At 41.2% G+C, this 12,534-nt stretch overlaps 1 protein-coding gene across 2 annotated transcripts; it reads left to right on the forward strand.

Annotated features, from left to right (window-relative positions):
- Nucleotides 1–1,229: 1,229 nt before the first annotated feature.
- Nucleotides 1,230–11,977, forward strand: ldhba (lactate dehydrogenase Ba). 2 transcript variants are annotated; one of them, XM_058626272.1, is made up of 8 exons: nt 1,230–1,376; nt 6,840–6,976; nt 7,827–7,944; nt 8,505–8,678; nt 8,751–8,924; nt 9,006–9,123; nt 10,525–10,648; nt 11,395–11,977. In XM_058626272.1, the coding sequence occupies exons 2-8, from the start codon at nt 6,848–6,850 to the stop codon at nt 11,560–11,562; spliced, it is 1,005 nt and encodes a 334-aa protein (XP_058482255.1). In that variant the 5' UTR covers nt 1,230–1,376; nt 6,840–6,847; the 3' UTR covers nt 11,563–11,977. The 2 variants fall into 2 exon arrangements, with proteins under 2 accessions (XP_058482255.1, XP_058482256.1); XM_058626273.1 differs by lacking the exon at nt 1,230–1,376 and adding an exon at nt 6,498–6,516.
- Nucleotides 11,978–12,534: the final 557 nt, after the last annotated feature.

The following is a 12,534-nucleotide window of genomic DNA, read 5'->3' on the forward strand; positions in this document are numbered from 1 at the left end:
GCTCAGTGAAGCAGGTTCACGTGGTTGAAAGGGAGGAATAGTTCTGCTGTATCCGATTTACATTGAAATATCACATTTAATGTAAATAAAGACACGGCATCTCACGCTCAGAGTCATCTGTGGATAAAATGAGGGGAAACTAAATGAAGGAATACGAAGGCCATGAAGCAGAGAGGGGGGAAGAGTCAGATATGCTGTCTTTGAGTTTTTCTAATGGAATCAAAACAGAGAGGAGACAGGAATAGAGATAGATAGAGAAAAATAGATCAATCAACTGGCATTAGCAAACTAAATGGCTGCTTACTGTGTGGGGAAAAAAAATATTATTAAAGAAATCCTATTAAATATGATTATATTATATCATATTAAATATTATTATATGATATCTTATTAAATATTAAAGATATCTAGATAACTTTCATATATAATAAAATAAATATATATATATAATAGTGTTTGGTTGGTTTTGTTTTGGAGTTGCATATTTAGGGCACATTTGCACGTCTGTTCTGAGTTTTAAAAACTAAAATCCTTAAACCGGTTTACTTTAAACCTGGTTTAATTCAAGTTCAGTATCACCACACTTAGTGGTTCACAAATATAATATACATAATATTATAAGCTACTTTAGAAAGAAAGAAAGAAAGAAAGAAAACAAGAGTGACTCTGGTTTGGTGTAAATAACACAACTATAATTCATGCAATTTATATTATTAGATTTGTGTCAACAATAGTTTAGCACCGGCTACTCTGAGGTGGTGGGAGGGATGATACAATTGTGTAGCAGTGTTGTGAATCCCTTGCGCTCACTTTTTGCAGACTATTTGAGTATTTCCTCGTCTTCGCTACTATTTTCCGAGATGAACAGGAACTTTTAATAAAGTAAGAATGAAGTAGTCCCAGAGTATCGTGCGTGAGCGCCCTACAGACCCGGTTTTGCATCATTTTTGCGTGTGTTTTGGCTTTGTGCAGATATTTTTTGTCTTTTGCGGCGCAGGTTCTCACATTGCATTTGTTTTTGTTTTCGTTGGTGCTTCTGTGTTTTCTGTGTGTTAGCACCACCGCCCATTGGCCAATGGCCGAGTTGGCCAAGCCTAAATGTGTCATCTTTTTCTGGGGGCGCCTGAAGTCTCTACAAACGCCCCTGCTGCATCAACCATCGTATATTCCGAATAAATTCGGGTCGTGCCAGTCTGCAGCATCTCCCCCCCCCACCCTCACCCACCCCGCACATGTGAGAGTCTGGTCACAGTAGAACTCCAGCCTTCCTCCTCCTCCTCCTCTTCATCCTTCTCCTCACTGCAGCGCTCAGCTCCACACACACACACACACACACACACACGGACACCTGCCTTTGAAGGAGCACCTGTGCAAATGTAAGTATTTTGCTGTGTTTTCCTCGCCTCGCGTTGTCATGTCGCGCTGTCGGCGATTGACGCGTGCCGCGCGCCTACGCGGCAATGGATGCTCGGTGAATAAATGCCTAGTTTAATGTCAGAGAGACAGTTGGAAACAAAGGTCCACGTTCACACGGAGGCATTTTGTGTTCTGCCAATCAGATTGTATGATTGGAACATTCCGATTGTGTGTGTAGCCTATAATTGTGTGTTGTGGATTATTATTGCAAAAAAAAAAAAACTGTGCCAAGTGCAGCAGCTGCAGCTGTGCTGTTGTGTTGCACTCCCATCACTCTGTGTAGTTTTAGCCACAGTGTGTGCGTGTGTGTGTGTGTGAGACACAGACAAAGAAGCATCAGTGAGCTGGCATTGAACTTGACCTCTACTCTCTGAGGGAATTCAGCTTATACTACTATTATTATTTGTATTTGTACAGTTTAAAGCACACCGTACTCTTTCCTTGTGGTTGGATGGATGTGAGTTTATCTCAGCATCACCACACACACACACACACACACACACACAGGCGGTTACATAACATCATTTGCTCTGAAATCAGAGTGGCAAAGAATAGATGAACCAGACACCAGCTTATCAACTGTCTGACATGATTAAATCAACGACAGGTTGACTTGATAATGAGAATGACTGTGGTCCTGAGTGAGTGAGTGAGTGAGGCTGCTGGGCCGGTTATGTAACAGTGAATTCAGGAGGCCTGAGCGAGGCTTTGTGCTTGTTGAGCTGCACCATTGTTCCCGAAAACAAGTGAAGGGACCACGAGGCTTCTCTGCGCGTCCACCCCGGACTCTTCACCACATATTTCACGTGAACCCTGATGTGAGCTGATGTCTCGTATAAACTGCCGGGCAGGAAAAAAACGACAACACAAGCTCTCGTGTCTTTGTTCTGTATCCACACAGCCAGTCTATTGACCTTTAACATCACGTTTCAATTTAAAAAAAAGTCAGAATTCGGTGGTTTATGTGGCAAGGTTTAAGATTTATTAAAAATAAGAATAAGGACTGAACCATTATTTGTTTTAAAATCACAATTCTAAAAAAACAAAGGCTGCACATTTAACATTAATCATTAAAAAAAGAATAATACATTTTAACCCTTGATTGAATTACAAAATAATGGTCAGTATTTTGATGGCATAATAACTAAATGTAAGATTTTAATTCTACTTTTATAGCACAAACTTATTTCAGAATTCTCATATGAAAATGAAAAAGTGATTTTTAAAAAAAAAATTAAATAATTTTAAGATGTGAATCAGAGTTCTGGGAAAACAGGTCACGCTTCTGTAATTTATTTATGTTAAAATTCTAAACACGAAGCCAGAATTCCGAGACTTAAATTGAAGAGGTTCCGATTTCCCTCATAATCTGAGGCTAATTAATTCATGCATTTTGCATTGCAGTAGACTTTGTTTGGTGGCACGTGGCAGGTGTTTCTGATCACATGAATGAGGGCTTTAAGGACCTTCATCACTGTGATCAGTAGCACCTGTGTTTCACCACTCTGAGGTCAAACATGCGGCCATCAAAAAAAAAGACCAATGTAAAACACTGCATCAGTTTTGTTGGATAGAACCTGTTGCTGTAGAAGCTCTGGTTTCACAGTTATGAACAGACACCTCCCTTTGTCCTGCTATTTTAGTAGGTTATTAATATGAATGACCTTTATATGATATGCAATCCAGATTAAAATATTTGTTTATGAACTTTATTCATAAGGCAGTTCGGATATGTTGCTGAAATAACCTTTCGGCCCTCAAATCTATTAATCTATCCATCCATCCATTTTTTATAGTCAATTTAAATAACCTAGGTGTCTAAGTGTTATTATGTGGGTATACATTGGGGGAGGATATTGATCATACAGTGATTCATTTATAGCATATTGAAAAAAACGTTACAATGTGACAGCAAATGGTTTCATATGTGTCGTATCAACATTTTGTCGTAGTTCACAATTATTTGAGGCAGAATTCCAAAACAGAGGTCACAAGGTCAGTTGTGCTTGGATCTAACTGTTGTATAAAAACCCAACTAGCAGTTGATTTCCAACAAATCCGAGATAGCAGTGGCGTGCCCATGGGGCCAAAACAGTGCCTCTTGAGTCATAAGACACACACTAAAGTCCCCTCTAGAGTGGTAAAAACATGAGGAAGTGCCTCTAAAGCAAAATATAAATGAAAAAAAATAAAATCTTTCTAAAGGAGTTTCCACGGCCAGCCTGCCTTTGGCCCCAGGTTGCACTTTGGACATAGGCCTTAAGCATACTAGTTACACCTACCAGTAGGTGCCCTCTTAACTTCTGCCCCCTGCCCTTCCAAATGTCTGTGCACACCACTGGATATAATATGTTGGATAAAAGACATATAAAATAAAAACAAAATGACCATGGTGTCTGTCACTAGTGGTGTCTGTCATTAAGCAGCCAGTATGTTATTTAGCAATAGCTAATAGCAGTACAACACACTGGATGTCAGCAGAGCAAGCAGATAGCATATAGCTGCTAGCTGCTCGCGTCAGAAATGCTAAAAAGCCTCAGTACCCCTTCTCAACCAGAAGAGAATTAAAACAAAAGCAGAGAAGAAGTTGGCGTCAACCTGCGACAGACATGCTAGTGTGGATACTCTTCTCATCGACAGGAGAGCAAAACTATTAAGCCAAAGTTAGCTTACACGCTCTTTCTGTGTATAATGCTTTTATGGTCTCCTCTCAATCACGTTCTAATTCTAAAGCAGACACCTTTTCACTCTCAATCTCCGCTGTAACGCCTGATATAAGTGCATTCTCGCACTTTGTACAATGTACGCAAACCACGCTCGGGCAATGTTTTCAGCTGGAAATGCAGTAACCGTTTTAAAGCTGCGGTGTGTAACTTCTGTTGTCATAACACTGCTGTGTTTTGCTATGGCCCAGATTTCACACCTCAGGTGACTCTGCAGAGCTTTTTTGAAAGGACGACTGAAGGTCATAGTTTGGGCCAGTGGTCACCAACTTTTGTGAGTCCAAAATCCCTGACCTTGGCCCTGAACAAAGGGCTATTATTCAGGCAGACTTATTTTTGGGATCTGAAGGGAAAGTCCACAGGTCGGTCTTTTGGTGACTGGCCATATTCTAACTGTTCTCTTTGTTTGGGTATGTCACTACTTCAGTCATGTTTCAGAGAACAATTCCTTAACCTAACTGCTTCCATCATGGTACAGTATGGTGTGGTACAGTATGATGCGGTTTGGAACGGTTGGGGTTGGTTATTTTGGTACTAGTTCAAATGGAAACCCAGTCGTGACTCCGTCAGTCGTGATGTAAAACGCATCACTCTGTGTCTCCACAGACACCAAAACAAAATGCCCCTACACTGAGAAACATAACAACACAAAATCACGTGAAGCTGATAGACTTAATCAGCATCGTGTGAACCGTAACGGACATTTGTTTATTTTGAAAAGCCACACATTACAGCTTTAAATGCTTCAGGTTATTTTTAATTTAAAAAGTCTGTTCTCATGTATTTACAGGGTTTAAGCTGCATTAGCCGGCATTTGGTTGTTTTTTATCTTACAACCAAACAGCCATTTTGCTTTTCTCTCATTTCGTGATGAACTCCTGTGTGTCGGTCACCTCTCCTTTCATCACAAGATCAGACTTTGTGATGTGACTCTGCTCTGCTGCTGCACACAGCTACAACCCCTTGTGACTGGTTTATGTGGCGCTCAAAAATGGACCAAATGGGTTTTTTACGTGTATGGAAAATGAAATAGATGGTGAGGTGTGAACACTGTGTAACAACTTTAATATCCACTGCCACTGAAATCGCTCAAACAACCCTTTTAGGCGGCGTTTTCAGACTACTATGTTCTGGGAAAGTGTGGCAATGGTATGAATTTCATATCATCATCATCATCAGAGTGACCAATGTTATAATGGCTACCAATGTATAACTATAGTAATAATGCTTGGTATCAGTGCTAATTTGCCTAAATAAATTAGATTTTATATTGGATTTGATATTCAGTTTCCTGGTGCATCATTAAATATATTATTTACATTAAAATTGACCCCAAATTAGTTGCATTAATGTGCTATTTCCATAATATGACCACACAGTGCAACTCTACAGTCCAGTCATTAGTGATAATTCAAACTCCAACCTTAAAAAAAACACCATATGAGTTGAAAATATACAGTTTAGACGCGCATCAGGTTGTTTGAAGGAATTACCAAGTTGTCCAGCAGAGGGAGCTGTGAGCCCAGCTTGGCCTGCATCCATATGTCTTCTCCATCAGAAGAACAGCGATGTCGTGCAGTTTTGATTGCACAAGTCAAGCGAAATTTGGGTTGAGGATACGGGGAATAGCCTATACTAAAAGATCGAGCTAAAGATTTTATAAATCGATATCCGATCTTTCAAATTAAGATCAATATGAATCATAAAAATAAATTTTTTATAATCTCAGGATTTTCTTTAAATAGCCATTAATGATTTAATTGAACGTTTGGTGCACACATACAATGATAGTGAGAATAATAATTAGCCGTACGTTCATGTTCAATGTGTGTTTTAAAACTGGGGTAGGCGACACATTCAGGCTTTATTGATCAATAATTCCATATTAAACTTTTCTTCTTCTTCTTCAAAGGCTGCTCTCTACAGTTTGAAGTTCTCCAATCACATTTGGAAGTTTGAGATCACAGTTCGAAGTTGTTTTTTTCGTCCTCTCATCTCCTCAGTCTCATCGTCTTCTCGTCCGTCTTCACATTTCTATGCTCAGTTCAGAGTTCTTTATCGCAGCTTAAAGTTCTTCCAACTTCAATGCAGCTCCAAGTTCTCCACCCGACTTGCTTAATCTGCAGTTCCCCCTTGGCTGTTCTTCAGCACAGAAGTTCAAAGCTTCCCATTGCAGATCAATTCACTCTGTTTCTAAACTTGGGGGAAACTTTTGATAAACATCAAAGGTCATCAAAGACTTCTAATTAGTTCATTACCCATTATCTCTCATAACTTATTGGTTCCACTCATCATTCTTCAGACCAGAGACCACAGTACTGTTTGTTAAAAGATCTCTGGACCGCCTATAAAGACTCTCTCCTCCATCTTTGAGCAGGTCAGACTCTCTAGGGCCCTCACACACTTTCCTCCGTTTGAGTGGCTCCCCCTGTGGCCACTGGCTGCACTTCCCGTTTTATTAGCTTCAGCTTTTTACTATTTAATTTTAATAGAGCCACAGAGGTTTTTTGTATTTAAATAAAATGAGAATTACTGTTATTGAAGGTCCAACCCCTTGAAATAAAGGTGTAGCTTTGTTTGCTGCTGCACACAACCGTCCAGACACATGACTGGTCCCCACACACAGCTTATTTTATGACGTATGATGATGATGATGATAATGATGATGACACATGTCCCCCTGTGTGTCTCCCTGTGCAGCTGCCATCATGTCCTCAGTTCAGCAGAAACTCATCAGTCCTCTGACCAGCGAGGCCGCCGAGCCTCCCAGGAACAAGGTGACGGTGGTGGGAGTGGGCATGGTGGGCATGGCCTGCGCCGTCAGCATCCTGCTGCGGGTAAGAAGCAAGACCACACTGTGCTGTACAGCTCACGCTTACCTTTCAAGGTGTTGGGACAGTTGAATGGAAAGTTGTTTTCAGACATGAACTCATCGAACAGAAATGGATCATTAAAAGTTTCCCTGCGGTTGCTTGATGTACGTAGACTATGCCTATGCAGAACAAGCGTCTAGTCCAGGGGTGTCAAACTCATTTTTGTTCAGGGGCCACATACAGCACAATTTGATCTCAAGGGGGCCGGACCAGTAAAAATAGTAAAATAATAGCATAATAACCTATGAACAACAAGAACTCCTTTGTTTTTTCTCCTTTGTTTTACATTTAATGAAGGATAATTTTACAAAACATGAAATTTCTTGAGAAATATAAGTGCAATTTCAACAATTTCATGCCTTAATTTACTATTTACACAGCACAATGGATCTATGAAGGCACAAACATTAAGTCACGGGTATCTGGAGCATTTGACATTACGTTTAGTGAAATTTTAACAAATTCATCCTGTGGGCCGGATTGGACCCTCTGGCGGGCCACTTCTGGCCCCCGGGCCGTATGTTTGACACCCGTAAGCTATACTGTCTCGATCCACCGTTAACGTGAGATTCCAAGATCTCTGGCTCACCACAGAAAATGACAAAGACTGACTTGACCAAGATCCCAAGGACAATCACTTGTCCAGATGCTGTGTCTGCACATTCGGCCCTTGAATTTGAGGGAATAGGTCCTGGAAAGTCCTTGAATTTGATGTCACCCAAGGTGTGGGGAACCCTGAAAACTTTGATGTTGTCATTTTTCATGCACGACCAACCAAACTCCTCCCTGTTATTTGTGTTTCTTCTGTGTTCAGGACCTGTGTGACGAGCTGGCCCTCGTCGACGTGATGGAAGACCGTCTGAAAGGGGAGATGATGGACCTGCAGCACGGCAGCCTCTTCCTCAAGACCTCCAAGATCGTTGCTGACAAAGGTCAGGAGCTGCTGCTGCACTGTACAGGATAACCCATATCTTTGATATGAGTTTCTAACACTGACGGCCTTATTATTAGACTCTGTCTCCATTAAGTGCTTCAGTTATCAGAAGCCAGAGGTGATTACAGGGAATGTAACCTCCAGGCTTGGAAGTGTCAATGCCAGTCACAGCTCAGGCGAATATGCATTAAAGGCATAGTTCAGGTTTGTTAAAGTGTGGTTATATGAGGCCATATTATTGTCGACCCTTACTTTGTCAAGTGCGTCACTTAGCGTGCCACAGTCTGTAAAAAAACAGATGCTGGATGTCACGGATCATATGGCCGCCAGTGGCGACACAAGGAAAAACAGGTTTTAGCCACTTTAGCTCTGTTAATAAAAATCGATGTCTGACTACAATATTAAAAAAAAAAAAAAAAATACATCAACGTTCATAGAGAAAATCAGTGATTTGTGAGTACAGAGCTGACAGGACTCTTTAAGGACTGTTCATTAATATACATACTATATACTCTAAATGATGATACAAATCGACCAACTCTCCTCCTCTTCCTCCAGACTACGCAGTGACAGCTAACTCCCGCGTGGTCGTGGTGACGGCCGGTGTTCGCCAGCAGGAGGGAGAGAGTCGCCTCAACCTGGTGCAGAGGAACGTCAACGTCTTCAAGTCCATCGTCCCCCAGATCATCAAGCACAGCCCCAACTGCACGCTCATCGTCGTCTCCAACCCTGGTAAATACACTCATTGTCCACTTGTGTCATCCGTGTTTGCATACGTACAAATGACCACTTGATGCTCCACAGTGGACGTGCTCACCTATGTCACCTGGAAGCTGAGCGGTCTGCCCAAGCACCGCGTCATCGGCAGCGGCACCAACCTGGACTCGGCCCGCTTTCGCTACCTGATGGCCGAGCGCCTCGGCATCCACACCAGCTCCTTCAACGGCTGGGTGCTGGGCGAGCACGGAGACACGAGTGGTGGGTACACACCACTGACGCACACGAGACGACAGGTTGTATAAATACTGTGTTCATATACAGTAACATAACTGTTTCCAGTGCCGGTGTGGAGTGGCGCCAACGTGGCCGGAGTCAACCTGCAGAAGCTGAATCCTGACATCGGCACCGACGCTGATAAAGAGCAGTGGAAGGACACACACAAGGCTGTTGTGGACAGGTACTTACCTCTAGAACCATGGTTCTCAAACTGTGGCACGGGTACCACCAGCGGTGCGCGAGCTTCCTCTGGTGGTACTTTTTCATGTTCTACCGTATAGGGTATGTGATCGGAGTGGAGCTGAGGAATTTTGACCAGAGCGCGTAGAAAATTAGACAATTAATAATAATAATAATAATAATAATAATAATAATAATCTCTCGCTCCATCTTAACCCTTATTACACAGAGCATTTTGGCTGCTTTTTTCGATTACTATGTTTTAAACGTACAGTATAAATAGAGGCTATAAGAATGTGCAGTATAGAGTGTCTTATATCCGTTTTTCCAGCACAACCTAGGCAATCTGATAGAAAAGAAGTACATTTTCACCAACTATATAAACACACCTGAGCAAAAACTGCTCATAATCTTTAAAATCGGATTGAATTTGGGAAATCTGGAAATACGCCACGTTTCAAATTCTCTTGGCTTGTTTTTATGAACAAGAAAAGAAAAAAAAACGTCTATTTTGTGACTTCTGCACAATTATCACTACTTTATATCACTGCTAAAAACTTGATATAGAATTAATCATAACTTTAACAGCAGCACATAAGAAAAGGAAAAGAAGCCTGAATAATGTGACCTATGAACGAGACCAGGAAGAGGAGGAGGATGAGAGAGCAAATTATCTTATTGGGAATAAATCTGCCTCCTGTGCCTTTGCTCGGCCTATTTACATCACTGTGGTACTTTGAAAACCACTGCTCTAGCATAAACACTGACCCTGGCAGGACCCGTCGTCCTCATTGAGACCAAACCCTGGTCCTTATGGGGAAGAACCTAGTTTCTGGGGTAGTGGATAAGTTAAGGACTAAGATGTGAATTGTGGTTAGGTTGGTTAGGAATAATGCTTTTTTTTTGGCTGTCAAAATGAATGGAAATCAATGCAGTTTCTTAAGAATAGCTGTGTCAGATTCTCAACATGAGACCACAAGAAATCATTATATTATCACTATATCGTTTAAAGGTTATTGTTCCCTGTGTAGAGAAAGAAATAAACTGTTAGATGAAGACTCATGCTGGAACAGAAAATACATTTACAAATAAATCAGTATGGCCTCTGAGGAGTTCAAATGCAGTGAAACTTCAGCAGATCAGAGGATCAGATGAGGGAGCAGCGTTTAATCTGTCCCGGCGATGGATTTGCGTTAATGCATGCTCAGGAATGTGGTCACGTGTGTCTTTACACCACCTCTGAATGTGGTTTCTGTGATCAATCTGAGTATTCAGGACTCATACGGTACTTTCAGACTGGTCTAGAAGGTTTATATACATATGTATACATATACATATATATATATAATTTGTTTAATATGTTTCCACTGTTTCCACAGCTGAGTATTGCGTTGTGTTTCAGTGCCTACGAGGTGATCAAGCTGAAGGGCTTCACCAACTGGGCCATCGGCCTGAGCGTGGCCGACCTGACCGAGAGCATCGTCAAGAACATGAGCCGCGTTCACCCGGTCTCCACCATGGTCAAGGTCAGTCACACGAGCACAGTATCGGCTCATGGATGCCACCGTTGCATGATTGTTGTTGTCTGGATCACGACCATCATCACCGACCACTGGCGGTGATCGTGTCATTGTTCCGTCAACAAAATCTGTCATTTGACTTTGGTTGAAAGAAGCAAAAATCACGTAGATATACTACAAATGTGAGATTTGATCGGCTGCCGGCTCGAGAGTTGTGGTTATTACGGTAATTCCACCTGCGCCGTTGCGGGAAGCCGACAAATCAGCTTCTTTGTTGCCAGAAAATAGAGCGTTGCAAAAATGCCTGTACATAAGTTTCAATATTTTGCTCATTGAGACAAATACTAACTTTTTTTTTATGTTTTATAGTGTTCAAATTTCAAATTTAACACGCAAAAACTGGTGTTCATGTACAACTACAGTGTTTTTCTTCGTTTTAAGTTGGTGATACACTATTTTGACATGCAGTAAATTAGGTGTTAAAGGGTTAATGAATGTGTGAATGGCAAATTTGAGTGGTCACCAAAGACTGGAAAAGTGCTATAGGAACACAGACTAAATACCATATACGTATTTGCTCACACATACTTTCACCTCATTCCCAGAAAGTATTCTAAATATTAAATAATAGGTATTTTTCTAAATGTTGCGTGACTCCTTTAACTATAATGGCACTGATCACCTCCCGTACTGCTATAGTCCCACATTTGAGCCTCTTTGGCACTCACCTGCATGTGTTTGTGTTTCGTCAGGACATGTACGGTATCGACGAGCAGGTCTTCCTGTCTCTGCCCTGCGTGCTGAACAGCAGCGGCGTGAGCAGCGTCATCAACATGACGCTGACCGACGACGAGGTGGCCCAGCTGAGGAAGAGCGCCGACACACTGTGGGGCATCCAGAAGGACCTCAAGGACATTTGAACGTACATGTAGACCACAGCGGTGATGCTGGAGCCAGCTGACGAGCACATACTCCTTTTGTATTACACCCATTTCTGTATTTAAGACTATTTTAGGACATGTAAGGTCTGTATGGGTCCTTGTGATTTGGCTGTTTTTAGACCAGGATCAAGCACAATTGTCAAAAAGTGTCATAGTCCCCCTCTTCCTCTTCCTCTTCCTCTTCTTCGTCCTCACTGCACAGCTTATTTCATCCCCCGTGAGGAGGGAAAAAAGTACTTATCCATACACACAGTGCTTCCCTGCCTAAAACATTTAAAAATAGTGTGGACGAGAGGAGGGACCTCACTGGCTATATCCAGCTCAAGTTGGTTTGAAGTCTGTCACTTTATGTGTGTGAGAAAGTGTAACTAAAATAAACTGATGCTTGTGAGGAGGAAGCGCTCTGTGTGCTTTATTCCCTGCTTCTCTTTGTGTCATGACGTCCTTTTTCGTCAGGCCACACACTTTCAAGCAACACTATGTAAGTATTGCTATAGATCATGTCGCTGTGAAGCAAATGCTTGTTTATTTATTTATTTATTTTAAATAAGTCCTCGGTCCTCGTTTTCCATAAGTACCTGTAACTCCAGGATTCAGATATAGATCTGATGCCATTATTATAATAATAATTATATTATAATATATATATACAGTATACATGTATGTATATATATATATATAGATAGATAGATAGATAGATAGATATGTATACATCCATCCATTTCCTACCGCTTTATCCTCAAAAACATAAAAACGTATTTACATTCCATACGTTTAAAACATGACTATGTAGTTTTTTGGTTGATTTTTTTTTCAACATCAAAACATATTTTGTTAAAAATGTTATGCACGTAAAGGGAAATTTAGTTGAACGTATAAATTGCATGTTACCCCTCATTAGCTCACTGCCTGAAAAATGCCTTTTCCCGCACTTTAATGAGTCTCTTTCAA

The sequence above is a fragment of the Solea solea genome, chromosome 3 (genome assembly GCF_958295425.1).
Source record: "Solea solea chromosome 3, fSolSol10.1, whole genome shotgun sequence".
Taxonomy (NCBI): Eukaryota; Metazoa; Chordata; class Actinopteri; order Pleuronectiformes; family Soleidae; genus Solea; species Solea solea.

Excerpts from the sequence above, each read along its gene's own strand:
- ldhba (XM_058626272.1), top strand. The coding sequence starts at position 6,848 with ATGTCCTCAGTTCAGCAGAAACTCATCAGTCCTCTGACCAGCGAGGCC. Across the intron at positions 8,925-9,005 it reads CGAGCACGGAGACACGAGTG|TGCCGGTGTGGAGTGGCGCC; the intron begins GTGGGTACACAC and ends AACTGTTTCCAG. Across the intron at positions 9,124-10,524 it reads CACAAGGCTGTTGTGGACAG|TGCCTACGAGGTGATCAAGC; the intron begins GTACTTACCTCT and ends GTTGTGTTTCAG.